At 38.3% G+C, this 22,416-nt stretch overlaps 1 protein-coding gene across 1 annotated transcript in view; it reads left to right on the top strand.

Annotated features, from left to right (window-relative positions):
* Positions 1 to 22,416, top strand: part of VPS50 (VPS50 subunit of EARP/GARPII complex) — a 106,950-nt gene that overhangs the window by 60,301 nt on the left and 24,233 nt on the right. The window contains exons 17-21 of the mRNA XM_062178890.1: positions 2,835 to 2,925; positions 4,804 to 4,980; positions 7,662 to 7,780; positions 9,449 to 9,555; positions 15,766 to 15,887. Coding sequence (XP_062034874.1) covers positions 2,835 to 2,925; positions 4,804 to 4,980; positions 7,662 to 7,780; positions 9,449 to 9,555; positions 15,766 to 15,887 — 616 coding nt within the window. The remainder of the gene's footprint in view (positions 1 to 2,834; positions 2,926 to 4,803; positions 4,981 to 7,661; positions 7,781 to 9,448; positions 9,556 to 15,765; positions 15,888 to 22,416) is intronic.

Raw genomic sequence — 22,416 nt, 5'->3', positions numbered from 1 at the left:
ACTATTGTCTAATACTTAATATTATGGTACTAATTGACTCAAAACAATTACTTTTGAATTGGAATGAGCATTTTGTTTATAACTCGTTCTAGGGTGATTAAGGGCTTGTAAAATAAAAAACACTATAAAATATTTTCATTATTATTGTAAATATTCATATACTGTTACTCTTGAAGGGTTCAAAATATTGAACTAAATAGTGAGCTGACTTCTATATGAGTAAAAGCTAGTGTTAATCAGGGCTCACTGAAAGAACTTGGCTGCTGCTCATGCCTGTGTCTATAATAAGGAAGTTAAGTCAGTAGACACGGAATTCACTGAGGGGTGCTAGAGAGCATCTGTCATTAGGAGTAAGCAGGCTTCTAGAGGATAGGGCATGGTGTTGAGAAGCCAGCTTCAAAGCCAAGATCGGGTACCACATTGCCTAGCAGGACAATCACTGCTAACTTACATTGAGTGTGAGTAGGAATGGATTTGGGAGTGGAGATTGGCAGGCAGGAATGTTCAGTGTGATTGTGTGCTTAGAGCAGCATTAAATTGTGAGGACCAGAGGAAGCCAATGTTAATTAGAATTGTCTTAATAAACGCTGGACCCTAAGCTTTATTCCTTAGGCATGTTTTGTCATTTGAATTGAATTATGTCTTACAGTTCATTTTCATTTTGTTGCTACTTGATACCAGTGAGTTAGAATTTCAAATTCTGCTTTCTTTCCTCATTCATAGTGTACATCTAGGAGTGTATAACAGACTGAAAAAAATGACATACACCCTTTCTGCTGTCCACACACACACACACACACACAAGGTCCTCATCCCGGAAGACTGTAAATGTTAACTTCTTTGGGAATGACCTGAAGAACTTTGTGATGGAATTGTCCTGGATTCACTGGGTAGACCCTAAAAACCATCACAAGTGAGAGGAGGGCACAGGGGAGTTTTGCACAAAGAGCAACAACTCTGCATACACAGAGGAGAAGGCAGCGTGAAGCGAGAGGCTGCCATTGGAGTATGGTGGTCACAGTTCCCTGAATGGCAGCAGCCACCAGAAAGGGAAAGGGAAGGGATGGATTCTCCTCCTGAGAGCTGCTGGAGAAAGTACCAGCAGACTTCTGGCCCCCAAGAACTGGGAGAGAACACATTTCTACTCTTTCAGTCACCCAGCTGGTGGAAAGTAGCTGGAGCATCCACCAGGAGCTAATACAAAGGAGGGTTGCTGGGTTCTCTGGGAATTCTGTGTTTACCATTTTGAGGAGCCGTGACACTGTCTTCCAAAGTAGTTGTACCATTTTACATTCCAAGCAGTGTTGGAAGAAGTTCTCAGTTTCTACCAAACCTTGTCAACAACTGTCATTGTTTGTCTCTGATTACAGCTGCCCCAGTCAGTGTGAATGGCGTCTTTTTATGCTTTGTGTTTCCCAAGTGACTCTTGATGTTTGGCATCTTTATGTGTTTGTTGGCCATTTGTGTATCTTCTTTATAGAAATAGCTGTTTGATGCTTTTGCCCATTTTTAAAAATTGAATTATGGGTTTTTTGTCATTGAGTTGTAGAGTTTATAATTTTAGTTCTTACATTAGATCTGTGATCCATTTCAGTCAGTTATTGTATATGATGTGAGGCATGGGCATGATCATTTTTGGGAATTCTTGGCCCTTTCCTCCTCAAATCCTGTTTCTGCTCATTCTCTCTCTCTGCCCACTATCCAGTTGTGTGCATACAAGATGCTTTGTCTTGCATATCTTTTATGATCCTTTCTGTTTTTTCCATTTTTCTTTTTGTAAGTTGTGCTTTAATTTGGACATTTTCTATGAATTTGTGGAGGTCACTAATCCTGTCTTCTGCTACCTCTGATCTGCTATTTTACTGACCCAGTTTTTATTTACAAACATATTTTTCAGTTCTGGAATGTCTGTATGCTTCCTTATTTGTCTTCATTTTTGAAATTCTCTTACTCTTTTTGTACATCTTTTTTTCTGTTTTATTTAACTTATTGTAATTATCATAAAGTCCTTATCTGTTAACTGAAAAGTTTGGAGCAATTCTTGCTTTTCATAAATTCTTCTGTTTATTGCCTTTTGAGTTTAGAATGCCTGGATTCAAAAAGAATTTCTTCTTTCTTTTTTTTTTTTCTTGCATGGCAGTAACAGTTTGTAATAGGAAGAAGAAAGAGAGTGGATGTTACCCATTTTTCAACTAGAAGGGTTAGTTTTTCAGGGCCTGCCTTTATAATGTGATGATGACTCAGGATAGACACCAAGAGTGTCAGAGAAAGAAGAGATCAGTATGAAATAGTGATTAGTGGAATGTTGAGTACATGTGTGTCTTACTTGCTAATTTAATTGTAAAACCTATACAAAGATCAGTCCTGAGCTCAGTATCATCAAAAATGGATAATCTTCTTAACCTATGACTTAGCGTGATTGCCATCAATGCTGCTTCGCATAAATTGTTCATTAGTATTTATAATCTCATGCATCTGTGAATTATTTCTCTGTGTTTTGTCATTGATGTGTGATTAGCTAAGAATATTTTAAATTCATGAGGTGGAGACAAGCTTTTAGTTTAGTTCCTGAGTAAAGCTGTCATCTCCTACACATTCATTATTTTTGCAGTATGGTGAAAATACATAAGGTTAGTAAATATTTGAGAGAACTTTTAAGGATAATAAGACATTATCAATTAGAAGTACACATTTATGTTTACTGTGTTAATCTGAATGGGTTTTTGAAGTTTACTGTGATGATGATAAATCTGTGATTGTTTGCACTGGACATTATTTCCTCAATTCTTATGTATAGTGTGCTTTTCTTCTTATCTTTGTACATTTTCTTTAAGAACGCGACTTGATGAGCTGAGAATGTTCTTAGAGAATGAAACGTGGGAACTTTGTCCTGTTAAATCGAATTTCAGCATCTTACAACTTCATGTAAGTGTTAAGAAAAAAAGAAAACTTTTAGTCAACTTATTAATGTTTTAAACCCAGATATATGACAGCATGTATAAAATAATTAAGGAACAATGCCGTATCATTCTTGCAAGAGATTAAAAGTCAGCCTCTTAACAAGAATGAACCTTTTGTGTGTGTGAAAATCTTTCTCTTTACAAAATTTACTTTATACACTTCAAGAGAACTTGTGCCTAAAATGAGTCACAATTCAAATGGTATTTTTCCCCTTTTGAATTCAGGAAAAAGTCTACTGCTTTCTTGAAATTTTGCAAAAAATTAAATAGTTATATTGGTAAAAGTATTATTTATAGTTGTAGAACATTTGTCATTTCTTAAAGGAACAAATATGTTCTTAAACTGCAATTCTTAAACTTTCTGTAATGAGTAAATGCCCTAGAAATACAAGATAGACTGGTGAAAATTATTCCTAAGCAGTTTTTAGTAGCTAATTGAGTCCTTGAATTCTTATGAAATAAGCGCTCTGTGAAAAAGTCTTGAATTGGTTTAATTTTTTTCCCTTGATTAAACACATTGTAGAATTCTTGCATGAAACACTCTGTTCAACCAAATGTCAACGTTTAGTGCCCATAGGTAGATCACGGTTAAACAATTTTATTTGAATTTTTATTTTTTCATCACATTAAGTCAGTGTTTGCACACATACTTGGTGTAATTATAAGACTTTTTAAGTGGCACAATGAACTATTTCCATTCAACTGTGCATTAATTTCCTCTAAAATAGTTATCTTGAAGTCTTCATAACTCAATATCTATGGGACACATGTATTTTTTTGGATTTGGTGTTAAAATTTTTTGTCTTACTGATTTATGTTCACTCCTTGTTTATAAAAATAATGGCATGATTCTTTAGCATTATGCTAGGCCTTACTTCATGTGTGATTAAAATATAAAAGGAATAGATACATCATTTAAAACTTAAGCCCATGTACCTTTTAAGAACTTAAAAATACCTTTTAAGAATGTCATATAAACAATTAAATTCAGGATTAATCTTCTCAGGTAGGAGAACATGTTTATTACATGTTTGTGATAATTCTTTGAGTGTTCTGATGCAGTGGTACTTTAGCAATTATCGCAGCTTTTCCTCAAGTTAGCTGTGTAATGTTGTGCTTGGTACTGAACCTCTCCAGCCCACCTCAGTTTCTTCATTTGGGTAATGGATGAAGCTTTAGTGTTTGGGAGTCTCTCGATGCAGATTGATCCTCTCATTTTACTGATGAGGAAATTGAGGTATAGGGAGGCCTGGTGACATTCTAATCATTATCTATGGCACATGCTGGGTTAATAGCAAGCTTGGTGTGGAAGATACATCATCGACCTTCAGCATGGGTGTTTGTGACATCGGCTTCTAGGCATATACATACAAGTAAATGAAAGTTTATAGATTTCCATTTAACAAGGAAGGAAATATAATTCATGCTTTGTTTTTGATGGATCTGTATAGAATATCTTCTGTGGTGCAAGTACGTGAGTACGCAAGATGTTGACTTAACAACAGTTAGTTTTCATAAATGACTTTATTGATTAAAACAGTACTACGAGGGCTTTGGCTGCATGTTAAAATTTTTGGAAGAAATCACACAAATTTCTTGTTATTTAAAAAAATTTTATTTGCAGTCCCTTAAAGTACATCAAAAGTAGCTTCATCCAGATCATACTTTCAAGTAACTTTACGAAAACCTTTATGCATCTTTCCAAGTTGTGTTTTCAGACAACTAAAGACTTAAACGTGAATCACCTAAAGAACAGTGTTTTTTTTTCTAACTCAACTTTGACTTTCATGGAATGTGTTCATGTACTTGAATTTCGTTGTCTGCCTCCTTTTTTAATGTTTAGGAATTTAAATTCCTGGAACAGTCCCGTTCCCCATCAGTTTCACCTAGTAAGCAGCCAGCCTCGACTTCCTCGAAGCCAGTGACCTTGTTTGAGCAGTACTGCAGTGGCGGCAACCCGTTTGAAATCCAGGCCAACCACAAGGACGAAGAAACGGAGGATGTCTTGGCTTCTAATGGGGTACGTGATGTTTTTGAAGCACATTGTGAACCGTCTGTGAGATTCCTTTATTTAAAAGTGTTCTACCCAGTGAACAAGATAATTTATTAGACACTCATTTGTCTACCACCTACTTTCCTACCCCTGTGCCTATGTACATGTGACATCACTTGTACAGATAGTGACTTTATAATATACTTTGTGGACATTGTCCCCTTGAACAATAAATTTTGCTTTTATGTTTGCTGCATGTTCTTATCAGATTATTTATTGAGTAGTAGTGTAATTTCTTCAGTGAATATAAGATCTACTATGCAGACAGATGGTTAAAGGAATAGATCACCCTCATCGTTCTCTCAACTCCATTCCTGGGTAACTAAGTGAGTAATTTTATTTGAAGTTCCCATATCTGAGAGAGAGAGTAATGCTGTGCTTAGGTTCTTGGTAAGGATGTTTTTAGGATTTAGAAGTACCACGTTTTAACAACGCTTTGCGCAGATCAAAAACTGTTAACGAGAGAGAATGTGAGTTAGTGGAAAAGAGTTGAAGGCAGATGAGGGATATAACATTTAATGTGTATTAGCTTTGTGGCCCTTGGCCAATTATTTTTACTTTGTGACTCTTTGTTTCCCTGTATTTATAATGAGGGAAATGCTTGCTTTGCAGTTACCTGTGGGATATTTTCATAATACAGTTATCTGTGGGTTCTCCATCTGTGAATTCATGAAATATGAAATAAGAATATTAAAAATTAGTACATCTGTACTGAATAAGTACAGACCTTTTCCCTTGTCAGTATTACCTGAACAATGCAGTATAACAACTGTTTACATAGTATTTCTAGTTTGTGAGGAATTCTGAGTAATCTAGAGGCAACTTAAAGTGTATGGGAAGATGTGTTCACATTATATGCAAATACTCTGCGGCTTCACGTAGGGACTAGCATCTGCATTTTGTTATCCTAGAACCAATCCTCCATGGGTTCCCAGAGATGCCTGTATTTTATTTGACCAGGAGCTTTGTTTGATGAGTCCCTCTGATGTTCATATTATCCACGGGGACCCACTGTGACTTTTTGATTTGAGAAATGGAAATGGAAACTGTTCAGCTCTAACAAAAATCTGTTGAATTGTTCTTTGTATTTTGGTTTTGGAATTTCTTGCTGTTTAACAAAGATGCATTTAAAAAAATAACTGCCATGAAAATATACCATTATGTTTTATCATTAAGTTTAAATTCTTTCATAATAAATACTATTTTCAGCTACAATTCAGTGATTCTTTGTGACATTTTGCCCTTATGAAGTTGACTAAACTTAGAAGAGTTAAGTCATTCCAAGTTTCCTGAAATAATATATATCCTCATTATAGTGATTCGTTAATGAAAACTCACTTAGCATTTGACTCAGACTGTCTACAACAGCCGTGTTCTGGAAAGTTGCCATGAGCACTGAATTAGCTGAGCTTGTTTGCCCCATGGGGAGTGTACACACTGAGTAGCACAAAGCTTGTGCTGCTCTGTACATGTCCATGAAGACCACAAAATACTGTTTCTAAGTGTTAGTTTTGAGGTTCCAAATCCTTTTAGGAAGTAGGTACATTTGTAAACACTGAGTCCTCACGTAAGGATTACTAACTACCCTCGAGTCCTGAAGCTCTGTCCCAGCCAGTGAGCACTAGTTGTGCAGAACTCCTTTGTGCATCCCACCAACTCACATTGTGTCGGAGAATGCCTGTCATACTGTTTGAGTAATAATGTATGATCTGGTCTTTCCAGATATAACTTAGGATCAGAGTCCACATCTAAATGTGGCCTACCATAATGCCTTTTAACCTCTCTCCATATTGCCATGTTCCTGGTTTCCTAAACTGTTACGTAAGAATACAATTTCCTCATATAATTGTTTTTTAGGTTTCAGTGATGTAATTCATGGAAACACTTTCACATACTCCTTTACAAACTCAATAAATGTTAACCTTTATTTAATTGTATTAATACGTCCATTGGTTGATGATGTTGATGATAATGCTGTCTTATCTTTGTTACTCACGGATTCCACTGTCCTTTCCCATGGTGGCATGGGCCATGGTGCGATAGAGATGATGAAAAGGTTAGGAAGACACCCTTCCTCTAATGAGTAAATCCGCTACTTTCATCCTTGCTCTCTGGAGGTCCCTTGGTGCTAATCCTAATTTTCTAAACTGCCCTTGGAATTAAATCTCATTATAATTAATTAGATAGAACCTCTACATCTGTGCTGTATGTCTGTTAACCTGATTCACCACTTAGAGAGTGCCAGAATTGGATACCCAACCTCTTTATAATGAACTAGAAAACTGGAAATCAGGGCCATGAAACCTATAAGAGACTGTAAAAGAAAACCTAATGTAACTGCTTTCCTTGTTTTAGGACAAGTAGGATATTTATTTTGCTTTTGTTTGATTTTTGCTTTTAGAGATTTGATATATTGTTGGACATTTACGAACTTTTAGGTATAATTTTTTGTTTTCCTTTCCTTTTGAGCTGGTTCAAGTAGGATATGAATAGAAGACAAAATGATTTGTGGTGATAAAATTAAAGCTAAATTAATGAGAATTTTCTTTAGCAACTTCTTGTAGAATTGAGTACTTTATTGTGTTGAAAGACCTGCGGGAAAGATGGCTTTTGACATGCATTGTTGAACGCTCTTGCGTTCTCTGCAGTATGAATCTGATGAACAAGAAAAGAGTGCCTATCAAGAGTATGACAGTGACAGTGATGTTCCTGAGGAACTCAAACGAGATTACGTGGATGAGCAGACAGGCGATGCTCCTGTGAAAAGGTAATTGGCCTTAGATTGTTTGCTAGTTAGCATTTCATGTTTTGCTCTTAACATACCATAGGAAGGTTAAGAAAAAACAAAATGAAAAATTAAAATATTTTGGTAGGTATGGCATCTTTTAAAAAATGTGTATTGGTATAAAGAGAGCAGATTGTATGCATTCCATAGATACAGTTCCAAGAAGACAACCACACTTCCCTCACTCCTCTATTCTCTTCCATCTCCTTCTTTCCTCCTCTCTCTTCATCAGTTTTTGCTAGAACATAATTTTAATTGACTATATTCCAGAAAAATTCCTGGAAGGCTAAAAATAGAGATTTTCCCTTATATTCTATAGCAGTGTATTCTTGGGAAAAATAATACGAAAAGTTCTACTTAACAGAATTGTGGCTCTTTACAGACCAGTTCTATGTAACTGGATTTGGATGACTACTCTGTGAAAAAAACATTGTTTTAGCCATTTAAAAACTTTTACATGCAAAAGAAAGCAATTTCAATGTAGCTTTTCTTCTGATTTATACAGCTTGAAAGAGCTTTTTGCTAATACCTTTTTAAAAAAAAAGTTGTGTCACATCTATATACTCATGTTTTGAAATTTGAAAAAGTTGCTTTATTACTCTGATGAAATTATCAGACATGATCGAAGAGCTTTTGATCAGTAGTTTTTTGCAGAAGAAAAAACTTTAGATTTATAGAATCAATATGTGCTTCACATAGAAAACCTCAAGAAGGGAAGTAGTCATGTGTTCTGTATGTGCTGTTCTTGCCTCAGTCTATTAAATGCCAAGTCTGCACTCACTTTCCCAGTGTTGTTTCTCGTCATTATCATTCCACTTTCTAGGTTTATCTTAAATTTCAGTTTTCCTAGCGTTTCCGCACTGCCTTCCTAGTTCATGCGTAAACCATCTCTGTGACAGATTGTTAGGTTGTCTTCTATAAGTAGCTTCTTGTCCCCAGTCTTGCCTCCTTCACATCCATTCTTAGATATAAATTGGGATCATTTTCTTATGTGCAGGTTTAATCATGGCCTTTTGTAGCTGAAGATGAGGTTCATACCTGCTGGGTTTGATTGCTTTCAGTGATCTGGCCTTGAGTTACTTCTTTTCCTGTCACTTCTCCCTCTGCTCACTCACTCCACATACTAGCAGAGTGCCCTTTCTGTACTTGTGTAGACATGATCTCTCTCTTCTCACTAGTGTATGTTGTCTCCCTTTCCTTCACATACCGTATAATGTGGATTTTTCTTTTGAATTTAGTACCTCCTTTCAACTCCGAATTCTGTCATCATAACTTATATTTACTTTATATTCTAAGAGGAGTATTTTTTTCTTTTTATAGGTTTCTGAAGTTAGGAAACATAGTATGTCTATACTTAGCTATATAATTTCCTTAGAAAATCTAATGTTTAAAGTAATGCAGCTTTTTAAAATGGTTGATAATGTCTTAGAATTAAATAAATACATTTATACCACTTTATTTCTTTGCCTACTTATTTGTTTTCCCCTCTGGACTATAAATTCTGCAAGGAGAAAAGGTTCGTCTTTATACCTGATAGATAGTAAGATTTTCAGTAAGTAGTGAATGAAAACTGGATGCTAATGAGTGACTTTTCCTGGTTTATTACTTTATAATCCTAATTGTAGTTCTGTTTTGGTTTTCTATATTAAGTGTTTCTCGAGAAACCCTAAAAAGCAGGAAGAAATCAGATTACAGTCTAAATAAAGTGAACGCACCTATCCTAACAAATACAACGTTGAATGTCATAAGGCTTGTTGGTAAGTAGCTGTACCTTTGAATTTAAAAAAATAGCACTTTAATTAGTCTGTTTTTATTACTGAATGATTTTCATGGTATTGTCTACTCCAGTACCCCCTATAGTGAGGAATTTAAGCTTATTATTTGTCTTAAATGTTCCAGATAGTGTAAAATTAACATTTATGTGAGTTTCTCTTTCACATAGCTACTTACTAAGTCTTTGCATCTTCTAATTTTTCTAAAATATTACAGTTAGTTGAAATGTAATGAAAAATTCTGCAGGTGAGTTAGAGGTTTTTATAAGGTAATGATTGAACCAGTTTCACATTTACACAATGTTTTTCTTCTTAATTGTTTCATGGATCTTCACTATATCCCCATCAGATAAGCAGAGTGAATAGTGACCTCTGGCATTTTCAGACACGGGAGTTTACAAGCTAAATGTTCAGATTAAAGGAAGTGTTCTTATTTATTTATTTATTTATTTATTTCAGAAGTAGCATTTCAGACAGTGAGAGAGAGAGACAGAGAGAAACGTCTTCCTTCCGTTAGTTCTCTCCTCAAATGGCCGCAATGGCCAGAGCTGGACTGATCTGAAGCCTGGAGCCAGGAGCTTCTTCTGGTCTCCCACACGGGTGCAGGCACCCATGGCTTGGGCTATCTTCTGCTGCTCTCCCAGGCCCTAGCAGAGAGCTGGATTGGAAGCGGTGCAGCCGGCCTAGAACCAGCTCCATATGGGATACCAGAGCCGCAGGCAGAAGATTAACCTACTGTGCTATGGCGCTGGCCCAAGGAAGTGTTCTTATTACAGATAAAACCTTTATTGATGATTTTGTAGAAGACGATCAACATGAAAAATGCCATTTTAAATATATAGGTTTGAGAGTGATATAGGTTTTTTAATGTTTCAGCATCTTATGATCTTATCCTTTACATTTTATGAACAGGTCTTTACATGTGACAAAAAAGTTAGAGTGTTGTCTGCTCACATTAATTGTCAGCTATACCAGTCAGGAGTCGGAGTGATTTTCTGTTAAAATCTCTGTGTTGTATTTATGAAGGTGTTACTTACCTATTAAGTTTGATTAAACAATAATTCATAGCTCTAATGAAATGGTCTTTGTTCCTTAAGATAATTTCTAAATTTCATTGATGGATGAAACATACAAAAGACTTTTTAGTCCTACTTTCTTTAGAGAAAATATGGGAAGATAATAATGAATTTGAGAGGAAAAGAAAAGGTATACGTTTCTATGACACAGAAAATGGACCAGTTCTAAAAAGCTGTTGTGTGGCTAATTATTGCCAGGGAAATTGGCTTTTCTTTGATCCCAGTGAGCTCATTGCACATGGTGTCATGAATTGGGAGGGTGCTGAGAGGTCTCGTGGTACAGGTTCCCACACAGTAAGGGTTTTCTTTCCAGAATGCCCATGATCGGTGGTGCCACTGAGCCTTTGTTCCAAGAGCACTGGAAGAGTATTGTTTTGTAGGACTGCTCAGCCTTCATTAGACTGGTCGCATCGGTAGAAATCTCTTCCCAGTGGTAAACTGAGGTCTGTCCTTCTCTGTAATATTTTCTGTTGGTCTTAGTTCTGTCCTTCGAAGCAAAGAGTAAACCTGTGCCTATATTCTCCGCTTCTTCCATGTGGTCACCAGTCAGCTGTATGGTGGTGATTCTTCTGTCCCCCCTTTCCTCAGGTCCCCTGCACCCCAGTCCATTTTTCAGCTCTGTGCTCAGTTCCCTTATCTGGGCCTCACTACTGGGAATTCCAGAGCTTTCAGAATCTTTGTCATCCTCCTTAGTTTTTTTTTTTTTTTTTTTTTTTTTTTTTTTTTGACAGGCAGAGTGGACAGTGAGAGAGAGAGACAGAGAGAAAGGTCTTCCTTTTGCCGTTGGTTCACCCTCCAATGGCCGCCGCAGTAGGCGCGCTGCGGCCGGCGCACCGCGCTGATCCAATGGCAGGAGCCAGGTGCTTCTCCTGGTCTCCCATGGGGTGCAGAGCCCAAGGACTTGGGCCATCTTCCACTGCACTCCCTGGCCACAGCAGAGAGCTGGCCTGGAAGAGGGGCAACCGGGACAGGATCGGTGCCCCGACTGGGACTAGAACCCAGTGTGCCGGCGCCGCAAGGCGGAGGATTAGCCTACTGAGCCGCAGCGCAGGCCTTCCTTAGCCTTTTGAGCTAAGTCGATTTCAGTGACTGAACACTCCATGGAGATGTAGTTTGATGTGGTCAGCTTCTGCTAGATGATGTTGAAAGAATAAACAACTGTGACTTACCAGTGAATTTTAACGACAGAAGTTTTACTTTCACATGTGACACACTGGCTCCTGACCGTCTATAGCTCGGCTCCACGTGTTTCTTCATTCTGAGTTGCAACCGGCAAGGATGGCCCAGTCAGGAACACAGGGAGATCGGGAGCTGCATGGTGTTGGGACTCCTAGAGCGTTCAGTCGGGAGAGGGGCACCCTTGACTTCCTCTGTGACCTGTCGCTGGCCAAGGACAATGGCAGGGAGATGTAAGCTTCTGCCTCAGGAGGGGACAGGAGTAGGTGAGGCTCTCGCTGGGAATCCTGGGAATCGGGGGAGCAGATGGTTGGGAAGATAATACAATCCACCAACCCAAGCAGTTGTTTATGTTTCCTATCTTACCCACTTCCAAAGAGACTCTAGGTGGGGAGTGTAGCTTTTTGTTCTAAAGGGCTTGTATTCATTGGAATCAAGGCAAATAAAATGCGAAGCTAAAAGAAAATTGAGAAGCGGCATTTATTATGTTTCATTCAGTTAAATGCACACATGAAATGCAACTGTCTACTTATTGGTAAGCACAAGGAACTTGAAGAAACAATGTCTGATGCTGATCTCCTTATCTAAAAACAGAGGATATTTGCCTTAAATAAGGATTACAGGGTCTGGCATTGTGGTGCAGTGGGTTAAACTGCCGGCTGCAGTGTTGGCATCCCATATCAGAGTGCCGGTTTGAGTTCTAGCTGCTCCACTTCTGATCCAGCTCCCTGCACCTGGGAAGGCAGTGGAAAGTGGTCCAAGTGCTTGGGCCCCTGCCACCCACGTGGGAGACCTGGATGGCAGAGTTCTACCATCCTGGCTGTGACCTGGTGCAGCCATTTGGAGGATGAATCAGCAATGGAAGATCTCTGTCTCTGTCTCTCCCTCTCTCTCTGTCACACTGCCTTTCAAATAAAAAGATATCTTAAAAAATAGGAATTGTTGATCAAAACCGTGGATATTGTTTTTGTAGTACCAGATTTATAGAAATGGAGAGAAGCCCATTAACGCAGGCCCTGGTCCTGAGTAAAACCCTCTTCAGCAGAGAGAATGACGGCTGTCGTCTCGGTCTTCTCCTCCATGTCTTCTACTAGAGTTGCAATCAGTAAGCAGTGCAGAGCGTGGTCCTTCTTATTTAGGGCTGGGATTAGGTGCTGCCATGGTCCCTGTGTCCTCCTGCAGACCTTTGTGCCTGTCACATTCTCTGTCCCTGGGATGTCTTCCGCGTACATTTGCGTAAGATGGATTTCAGGGAACCACTCACCATGAGGTCTCCAGGTCAGAAGAGCCTCGTTCTGTCCCCTGTCATTCCTGCACTCCAGTTCTTGGAGACCATGTGTTGGAGAGGAGTCTGCTGTCCTCAAGGGGCCTTACAACCCCTCCCGTGGGTCCCGAGGAATGGCTGTGTACTGTTCTCCATCAGGCTTTCCTCACTCCGAGTACGTTAAGGTTACTCCTAAAATATCTTAGCATACGTGTCTAACTGTATGTGAGAAAACTTCAATAAGTTTGTCAAGAAATAGAATTAAAGGTGTTTATTTTATGCAAAGCTGTTTTACATTCATGCATAGATTTTTCATAATACACATTTTCTTTGTACATTTGAAGGACCTTATAGTAGATTTTTGACCATTAGTTTATCTCCAGCCATGTGATAGTACAAACAATGCCACAGCAAATAATCGTTGAGGAAATATCTTTGTCCATATGTAAATCAAGATGTGGGACAAATGCCTATAACTGCTTCCCCTGGCTGGGTCAAAGTGTGTGTATTGCTGTTTTGATGGGTATTAGCAGTTGGCTGTGAGGTTACTGGCAAGCCTAGAAAAGCCATTTGGTGACACTGTTTGGGTATCTGCTTTCCCAGTTTCTCAGCAACAGTGCAGGCTTCGTTTTGGGATGCTTGCCAGTCTGATCAGTTGAAAATGACTTCTCATTCAAAAATGTGTTAATTATGAGAGAATTTAAGTATCTTTTCAAATGCTTAAAACATATTTTTGTGTATTTGTGAGCTTACTAACATCCACTGTTCACTTTGCTATAATAAAGAATGATATGTTTTAATTTCTAAGTTAAGGAAATATAGTAACTTTTTTTTTAACTTTTATTTAATGAATATACATTTCCAAAATACAGCTTATGGATTACAATGGCTTCCCCCCCGCCCCCCATAACTTCCCTCCCACTCGCAACTCTCCCCAGTAACTTTTTTTTTGCAAAGTGCATTGCATTCAATCTAATAGATTTTTTTTTAGCTAATACTTTGCTCTAGAAATTCTGCTAGCTATTGGAGTTTATTTAAGGAAACAAGATGGGAAATAACCTGGAAAACACAAAACCTTGCAGGATTTTCTTGTAAACATAAGGAATGTTATAAGCAAAAGTATATGGAATGGAGGCACTGCAGGCAGAGGCTCCGCCTTCTATGCCACAGTGCCGGCCCCACTTAAGTGTTCTTTGTGAGTCGTGGTCCTTGACAGTATCAGTGTAAAGTTTGTAGCAGTTACATGAAGTACAGCCAGCACCTGAATTACTTGCTCATTTTGAAATTAAGCAATTGACCTGCTTTAAAGTTATCTGCAGAAGAAAGGTTAGGGCATTTAAAATGATATGCTTCTTTCCCTATCATTTCTCATTCAAAATAATCAGAATTAGGGACTTACAGTTTTTGGGTTTTTTTTTTTTATTCATCCTGTTTCTCACCTGCCCTTCAGAGACATGAACAAGTGTGTCAATGCCAAAGGTTGATTTTTAAAAAAAATATTTATTTATTCAAAAGTCAGAGTTACACAGAGAGAGGAGAGGCAAGAGAGAGAAAGTGGTCTTCCATCCGCTGGTTCACCCCTAAGATGGCTGCAATGGCCAGAGCTGCGCTGATCTGAAGCAGGAGCCAGGAGCTTCTTCTGGATCTCCCACGTGGGTTCAGGGGCCCAAGGACTTGGGCCATCTTCCACTGCCATTCCAAGCCATAGCAGAGAGCTGGATTGGAAGAGGAGCAGCTGGTACTCGAACAGCTGCCCATATGGGATGCTGGCACTTCAGGCCAGGGCATTAACCCACTGTGCCACAGCGCCAGCCCCCAAAGGTTGATTTTTAAAATTTTTTCTGTAACACCAGTTGATGGTGCAGGAGTGGGGAATGTCCGGTGCATGGGATGTGTGAGTCCCCTGAAACCATCTGTTCTGGCTCTGCCAAGGCAACCACAGGCAGCACTTGAACTTCAGTAGGTCTAGAGCAGGCTACTTTTCAAGTTGATGATCTTGTATGGCCCACAAATGGTGTTATAAATATGCAGGTGGCCTGTAGCAGAAAAAAGTTTCCCCTCCCTGCTTTAGAGGGGAGAGATTTGAATACTGACATCTTGGCACTTTGAAAATGGTGAGCTCTTGAGTGATGGCGTGATCTAGAAATGTTCTTGGCCTCTGACACAAGGTTTCACAGGGCAAGGGTGCAGGGGAACAGACAGTGTTTTCCAAATGTTCTTTTTCCTTTTGTGGTGTGTGTTTAAGCTTTTTCAACAGAACCACTTTTTCTCAAGTCTGCTGCATTTTGCTTTATTGCACTTAAATATTTTTGAAGAAAATATTTTAAATGGAACATCCTAGAAGAGGAACTGTGTTATGTGTACAGTGTCATTTGTAGAAGAGTATAGTTCGATAGAAATTGGACAAGCAGTAGGATGTTGTAATAGGAAAACCTGATTGTATTGTTTGTGTCCGAGTGGTCCCATAGGACTTTCCAGGATGACGGAACTGTGGATGATCTATGCTGTCTGTGACAGTAGCCACTACTACCTGTGACTACTGGATGCTTGACACTTGGCTGGTGTCTCTGCGGAATGCAGTATTCCATTTCACTTCGGTATTTTTGTGTCATAGTTGTGTTATCATTTTATACTTACAGAATAACAGATTTTAAATATTTTTTCTTTTTTTCTTTTCAGGGAAATATATGCAGATGATGAATATTCTGAAGCCAATTGCCTTTGATGTTATTCATTTCATGTCTCAACTGTTCGATTATTACCTGTATGCAATATATACCTTTTTTGGTCGGAATGATTCGGTAAGTCAAACCTTGGAGTAAAAAATCAGCTTATCTTAAAATTTATTCATATTTTAAATGTGAAATAAAATTTTTCATTCTTCTCTATAAGATAACTAAGTAATATTTTGAGAATTAGCTATCAATTGGAAAATTATCAATATCAGCTTTTTGTCTGCATAGTTGCCTTGACTGTGCATTGTAAGCTTTGATATGATACACATCTTGTATTTTATTGAAATTTTTGGCAGAAAAAGTATGATATCTGTTTCTAACCTTGACATATTTTGGCAGTGAAAAATATTCAGGTTGTTTTGTTGAAATCTGACCCCATGTATAATTACTACACAGTAAATGAGACATTTTAGGTATTGGCTAACAATTTTAGTAGTCACTAATAAGTTCAGAAGAAAATGACAAACATTTATTAACATAATTGAAAATCTTTTAATTGAACCATCTTCCTGCCACCAAATTAATGTTTCCTGTACCTCACCGAGTTCTATCTTTTTCTACTTCTAATGGAGAGTAACATATACTATGCAGGTGACTAGTCTTATATTTGGAAGTTATTATATGATTTGCCTGGGTGTTTGGCAGTTTTCTGTATAAAAACGAATTACTGAGATATATGAATATATCATAATACTAACTTTTCTTATTTCATATTATTAAAAAAAATGTAGATTTGAATATAACTACATGTATCATTTGAATATTCATATCCTTGTTGTGACCACCAGTATATCAAAGACAAACTCTTTTAGTATAGGATCTGAATTTCCTGTATTTTTCATTCTGGAGAAATCTTTATTTAGAAAAAATGCTAAGAAATTCAGATACAAATTGTTACTTGGGAATTTGTTACTATAGAATATACACTAATCCATCACTCTGAATTTGGAAACTTACTAAATAAGTATTAACAGAAGAAAAACATCCTGGAGTTTTAACTAATTGTTAGAATCTTTGAGTCTTCCAGATGAGCCCTGTGCTGTCTTCTGGACTGTGCCTTCACATCAGTGCTGTCTAGGAGATTTCACAATAATGGAAATGTTCTAGATTTCCATTGCTCCAAATGGCAGCCCCTGGCCAAGTGAGCTTTGAGCATTTGAAATGTGAATAATGTGGTTTAGGAACTGAATTCTTAAATGTTATCTAATTTTAGTGATTTTTGTCTTTAGTAACATGTGACCAGTCTGGCTATCATATTGGACAGATAGTTCTGGACCATATTAATAAGACATGTTTAAATAGAATCTTTCTATAACATTGGGAAACTGAAGAGTTTAGGGTACAACTTCACAGCTAATTATGTACCGACACAGGTTTATTTAAAATGAGGTACAGCAGAACCTGAGAAATTTAGCCAAGTATAATTAGATGCGTACTGTAAAATATGTTGCATATGTTAGTTAAGATCTCTTATGTTTTAAAGAACCTAGTAGTCTGATATTTTATTTTACAAAGAGTTTTCAATTCTGTGAGACTCAGAGCTATTTAATTATATTGAAATAATTAGTTACCACTTGTAAAAGGGAGTGTCTACCTATATGTTGTAATGGAAAGGTTGTAGTACATGAACCAGGAAAGTGTGCATAGAATGTGAACGAGTAAATATTTGTATTGCATTTCCTGTTCTTCTTACTTGCAGTTTTTAAAAAGACATTTTCTATTATTAGATTTTATTTACTAATGCTAGTTTTTAGCTACAGTGTGAATATGAATATGTGTTCATCTTCAGTAGAATAATTTATAATTCAAACACTACTGTTTTCAATTCTGCAAAGCTCAAGGAAACACTATTTAAAGTAACAACTTTGAATCATGATGAAAGGTGTTTTCTGCACAGATTTGTCAAAGTAAACACTGTTATTTTTCTATATGTAGAAGGGTACTTCAATAGTTTGTGAAGGGGGCATTTGGTACAACCCTTAAGATGCTATTTGGGATGCTCGCATACCATGCTATATTGCCTGCGTTCTGCTCCCAGCTCTATATAATCGGGTCCTTGCCACTTGTCAAGCTGAGTGTGTTGCCAGCTCCTGTCTTCAGCCTGGCCCAGCCTGGACTGTTGTGGACATTTGGGAAGTACACCAGTGGATGGGAGATCAGTCAGTCTCTCTCCTCTCTTTTTCTGTCTCTTCCTCCCGTCCACGCCCTGTCTGCATGCCTTTCAAATAAAATAATAAATTAAAATGGAAACAAATAAAGGTAGCAAATGAAACTGAAAGGTAAGTTTATTTTGGTACAAAAATTTTGAAATTCATACATAGTTTTTTCATAATATGCAGTTACAGAGAGGCAGAGGGGGAGAGAGAGAGAGAGATGTCTTCCAAACACTGGTGCTCTCCCCAAATGGCTGCAATGGCCAGAGCTGGGCCAGTCTGAAGCTAGGAGCCAGGAGCTTCTTCCGAGTCTCCCACGTGGGTGCAGGGGCCCAAGGACTTGGGCCATCTTCTACTGCTTTCCCAGGCCATAGCAGAGAGCTGGATTGGAATGGAGCAGCCAGGACTAGAACCAGTGCCCATATGGGATGCCAGCTCTTCAGGCAGCAGCTTTACCTGCTACGCCACAGCACCGGCCCCCCTTAACTTTGGTATACATAATTAAAGGGTTTTTTTTTTTTTTTCAGAACTCACAAGCTTATATTCTTTTTAATTGGATACTTTAAGTCTCTTTTGGAGCAAAACTATAAATAAATAAATAAATAGCACAAATAAGTATATGTATGCATATATGGTTGAAGAGGTAGCTTTTAATTTCCTGATAAAATAAGCCCTTCAGGCCTATTATAAATCCTAGAAGTTTCCATATTAATAAAAGTAAATACTCCTCCAAATTGCTCTGTTAACTGTTGTGTTGTAGATGTTAGGAAGGAAGGAGGGGTCAGGTACGGGGTAGAATGGGAAGAACAGGATAAATGTGATTGTATCTGCTTCTTTTCCAGAAGAAAGGGATTTACACTAGTGAAGTTAGATAGATGGGTCCTTGTGGAAAAATCAGTACCCCCCCCCCCCCCCCCCACGCCCAGGGTTTCTGGCTTCAAGGCTTGAAGAATGTTATTGGTTGGGGAACACAGTGTATGTTTTAGTCCAAAAGATCGATTCTCCCTGCCTCCAGAAGCTCTTGCTCATCACTGGACTGGTTGTCGATCAGTCCATCAGGTTCTATTTTATATTGAATCCATCGTATTTAATTTTCCTCATGGTGTTGCTTTATCTTGCTTTGTGCCAGGCTTTCTGTTTTTCACCTCTTGAGTTCAATTTTCCTTGTCTTTGCTGTGTATACTCTCTTGTGAAGGCTGTTTCTTTGCATAACACAGCTGTAAGCACACAGTAGGTACTTGGCACACGGAGGTCAGTATTCTAGCCCTCAGCAGATGAAAGGAAATCTTAGGGTTATTCCTTTACAGCATTTTTTAAGCTCCACTTGTGATTTCCTCTCATTAATAAAACTGTTTCTTTATAGAGAGTCTGTGATTTGGTATCTAAACTTTTAAGAAATTAACTTCCACCTTTCTGGATGGTACTCCCTACAGAAAACAACCATAAAACCTAGAGATTATGTAAAGGGCAACCATCTGAAGATCCTAGAGAGTAAGTGGAAGAAGCAGATAGACTCTGGTGGGGAGTTCATGCTAGTGTACAGATGGGAGAAAGAAAAGTTGTAAAAATAAATAGCCGAGAGCTAAGTGCAGTCCACATGGCACTCAGCTGGAGGCAGGCGTAGGAAGACCTGTATTTGTGGACTGAAGAACCACGAAGTGGGGCCACAAAACTGACACAGGTGGAAGCATGAAAAAGAAGAGCCATATCTTTGACTAACCCATGAACTGACTAATCCATGAACTGACTAGCCTATGAACTGATGGCAGCCTTATGGTGGACAGACCTGAACAGATAGCAAAACTGCTACACAAAAATCAGTTTGTAATTTAAGCCCAGTGAAGAACATTATATACTGAAAATAAAGGAAGCAGTGTTTATGGGAGAAAAATAAGAATCCAGAATCAAATTGATGATGCAGTCCAACCTTACCCAACATACATGGAACCAAAAAAATAAAATTGTATCCTTAACTACAAAGAAAGGCAATCTAGTCTGACTCTAAGGTGTTGGGACTAAGGAAGAAGGATTTTAAATGGACCATTATCCTTCATTCCCCGAAGTAAAGCATGGACATCTCTGCAGAGAAATAGGAAGTTCTAGCAGCAAAAGTGATGGAAACCAAAGGGAATTCCTAGAACTGAAAAATACAGTTTTAGAAAATGTACTCATTAGGCAGTAGATATGACAGGAAATAAAAATGTGAATGTGTAGAGAAATAAACAGAGATTATTCAAAGTAGAGAACATGGAGAAAAAAGATTGGAAAACAAACATGATCAGAATCTTACGGATGTGTTAGATTATGTAAAATGCTTAAGCAAGCATTCTATTAGGATATTAGATGGAGGAGAAGAAAGAGAGTGGGGCAGAAAAAAATTGAAAGAACAATGCCTAAAGAATTGTAGATAAAAGATGATGAAGAAAAAGCAAGCAGAGTAAGTATGGAGAAATGTTCTGGATATATGTGATGAAACTATTTCTTGAAAACCACAGTAGACTTGCTATATGTAAAAGGTACCAGTGATCTGCTTAACAGCTTTCTTTTCACCAGGAGCTGTGGAGACTAGAAGAATTAATGTCTTTACAGTACTGAAAGGAGAGAACCGTCTGTCCAGAGTTTTAAGTCAAGAAAAACACCATTCAGGAATGGATAGGAAAGAGCAAGTGTTTAGCCTAGAAAGATACCTGTGTCCCATATTGGAGTACCTGCATTCAGTTCCCAGCTCTGGCTTCTTTCTCTAGCTTCCCAGCAGTTAAGACCTTGGGAAGTAGTGGTAATGGCCCAAGTGATTGAGTTCTTGTCACCCCCATGGAATATTTGTTGCTTTCCTGGATCCTGGTTCCAGCCCCAGCCTGGCCTCAGTTGTTGGGAGTATTTGGGAAGGAAGCTCACTTGTTCTCTCACTCACTCGCTCTACCTCAGAATTTTAAAACAAATTTTCTAAAGAATGAAAGTGAAATTAAAAATTTTTAGATAAAAAATAATTTGTTATAACAGACATGCAATATGTGTGTAAGAAGTCCTAAAGTAAGTTGTCCACAATGAAGGTAAATGATGCCAAATGAAAATACGAATCCTTGGGAAAGGATGAAGAGCACTAGAAAAAGAATCTACTTGAGGAAATGCAAAAGATTATTTTTCTACTAATTTCTTTATAAACCATATAGCTATTTGAAACTGAAATCATATCATTGTCTTCTTGGAGTTCATGATGTAGATGTTTTATATGTAACAACAGTAATAAGGTATATAGGGTGACATGGATCTGTATTTGCAAGACTTCTGTATATTGTGCAATATAGTACATTTGTTTCATGATGCCAATATTAACACTTATTCAAAACAAAGATGCCACAAGACCAACATACTTCATGGACGTGTATTTTTAAAATATCCTTGAGCTGTTAACAAGTTGATTTATGACCAAGTGGTATTTGTCTTGAAAATACAGAATTGATTTACCAGCTTAAAATCCTATTTTAAAATTAACCAGTTTTGTTTATTTACCATGTTAACACTGTACCTTAGAAGAAAAATCCTTGATAGTTTATAATGATTCAGAAAAAGCATTTGACAAAGTTTAATATCCTTTGATGATAAAAACTTAGAAAACTGGCAACAGAAGGGAATGTCCTCATCCTGGTAATGTGCATCTGTGGAGCAGCAAACAGTGGCAAGATTCAGTGGAAGAATTCTCAGTGCTTCCTTACAGCAGCACAGAAAGAAGGTGACTCACTGGGCCAGCGCTGTAGCGCAGGAGGTTATACCTCCACCTGTGGCGCCGGCTCCCATATGGGTGCTGGTTCTAGTCTTGGCTGCTTCTCTTCCGATTGCGCTCTCTGCTAGCATCTCTGCTGATACACCCACGTGGGAGGCCTGGAGGAAGCTCCTGGCTCCTGGCTTCTGATCAGCCCAGCTCCGGCCGTTGCAGCCATTTGGGGAGTGAACCAGTGGATGGAAGACCTTGCTCTCTGTCTCTCTCACTGCCTGTAACTCTACCTGTCAAATAAATTAAAAAAAAAAAAAAAAGTGACTCACTACCATTTTTATTTTAAATTGTTCCTAAGTTCCTAGCCATTGTTGAAAGGTAAGATAGGGGCCGGCACCATGGCTTAACAGGCTAATCCTCTGCCTTGCGGCGCCGTCACACCGGGTTCTAGTCCGGGTCAAGGCACCGGATTCTATCTCGGTTGCCCCTCTTCCAGGCCAGCTCTCTGCTATGGCCCAGGAAGGCAGTGGAGGATGGCCCAAGTCTTTAGGCCCTGCACCCGCATGGGAGACCAGGAGAATCACCTGGCTCCTGGCTTCGGATCAGCACGATGTGCCGTCCACAGCGGCCATTGGAGGGTGAACCAGTGGCAAAAGGAAGACCTTTCTCTCTGTGTCTCTCTCTCTCTCTCTCTCACTATCCACTCTGCCTGTCAAATAAATAAAGAAAG

This window comes from Lepus europaeus, chromosome 20 (assembly GCF_033115175.1).
Source record: "Lepus europaeus isolate LE1 chromosome 20, mLepTim1.pri, whole genome shotgun sequence".
In the NCBI taxonomy this organism is placed as follows: domain Eukaryota; kingdom Metazoa; phylum Chordata; class Mammalia; order Lagomorpha; family Leporidae; genus Lepus; species Lepus europaeus.
Note: the sequence above shows the minus strand (reverse complement) of the source record. Positions and strands in the feature narration are given on the sequence as shown.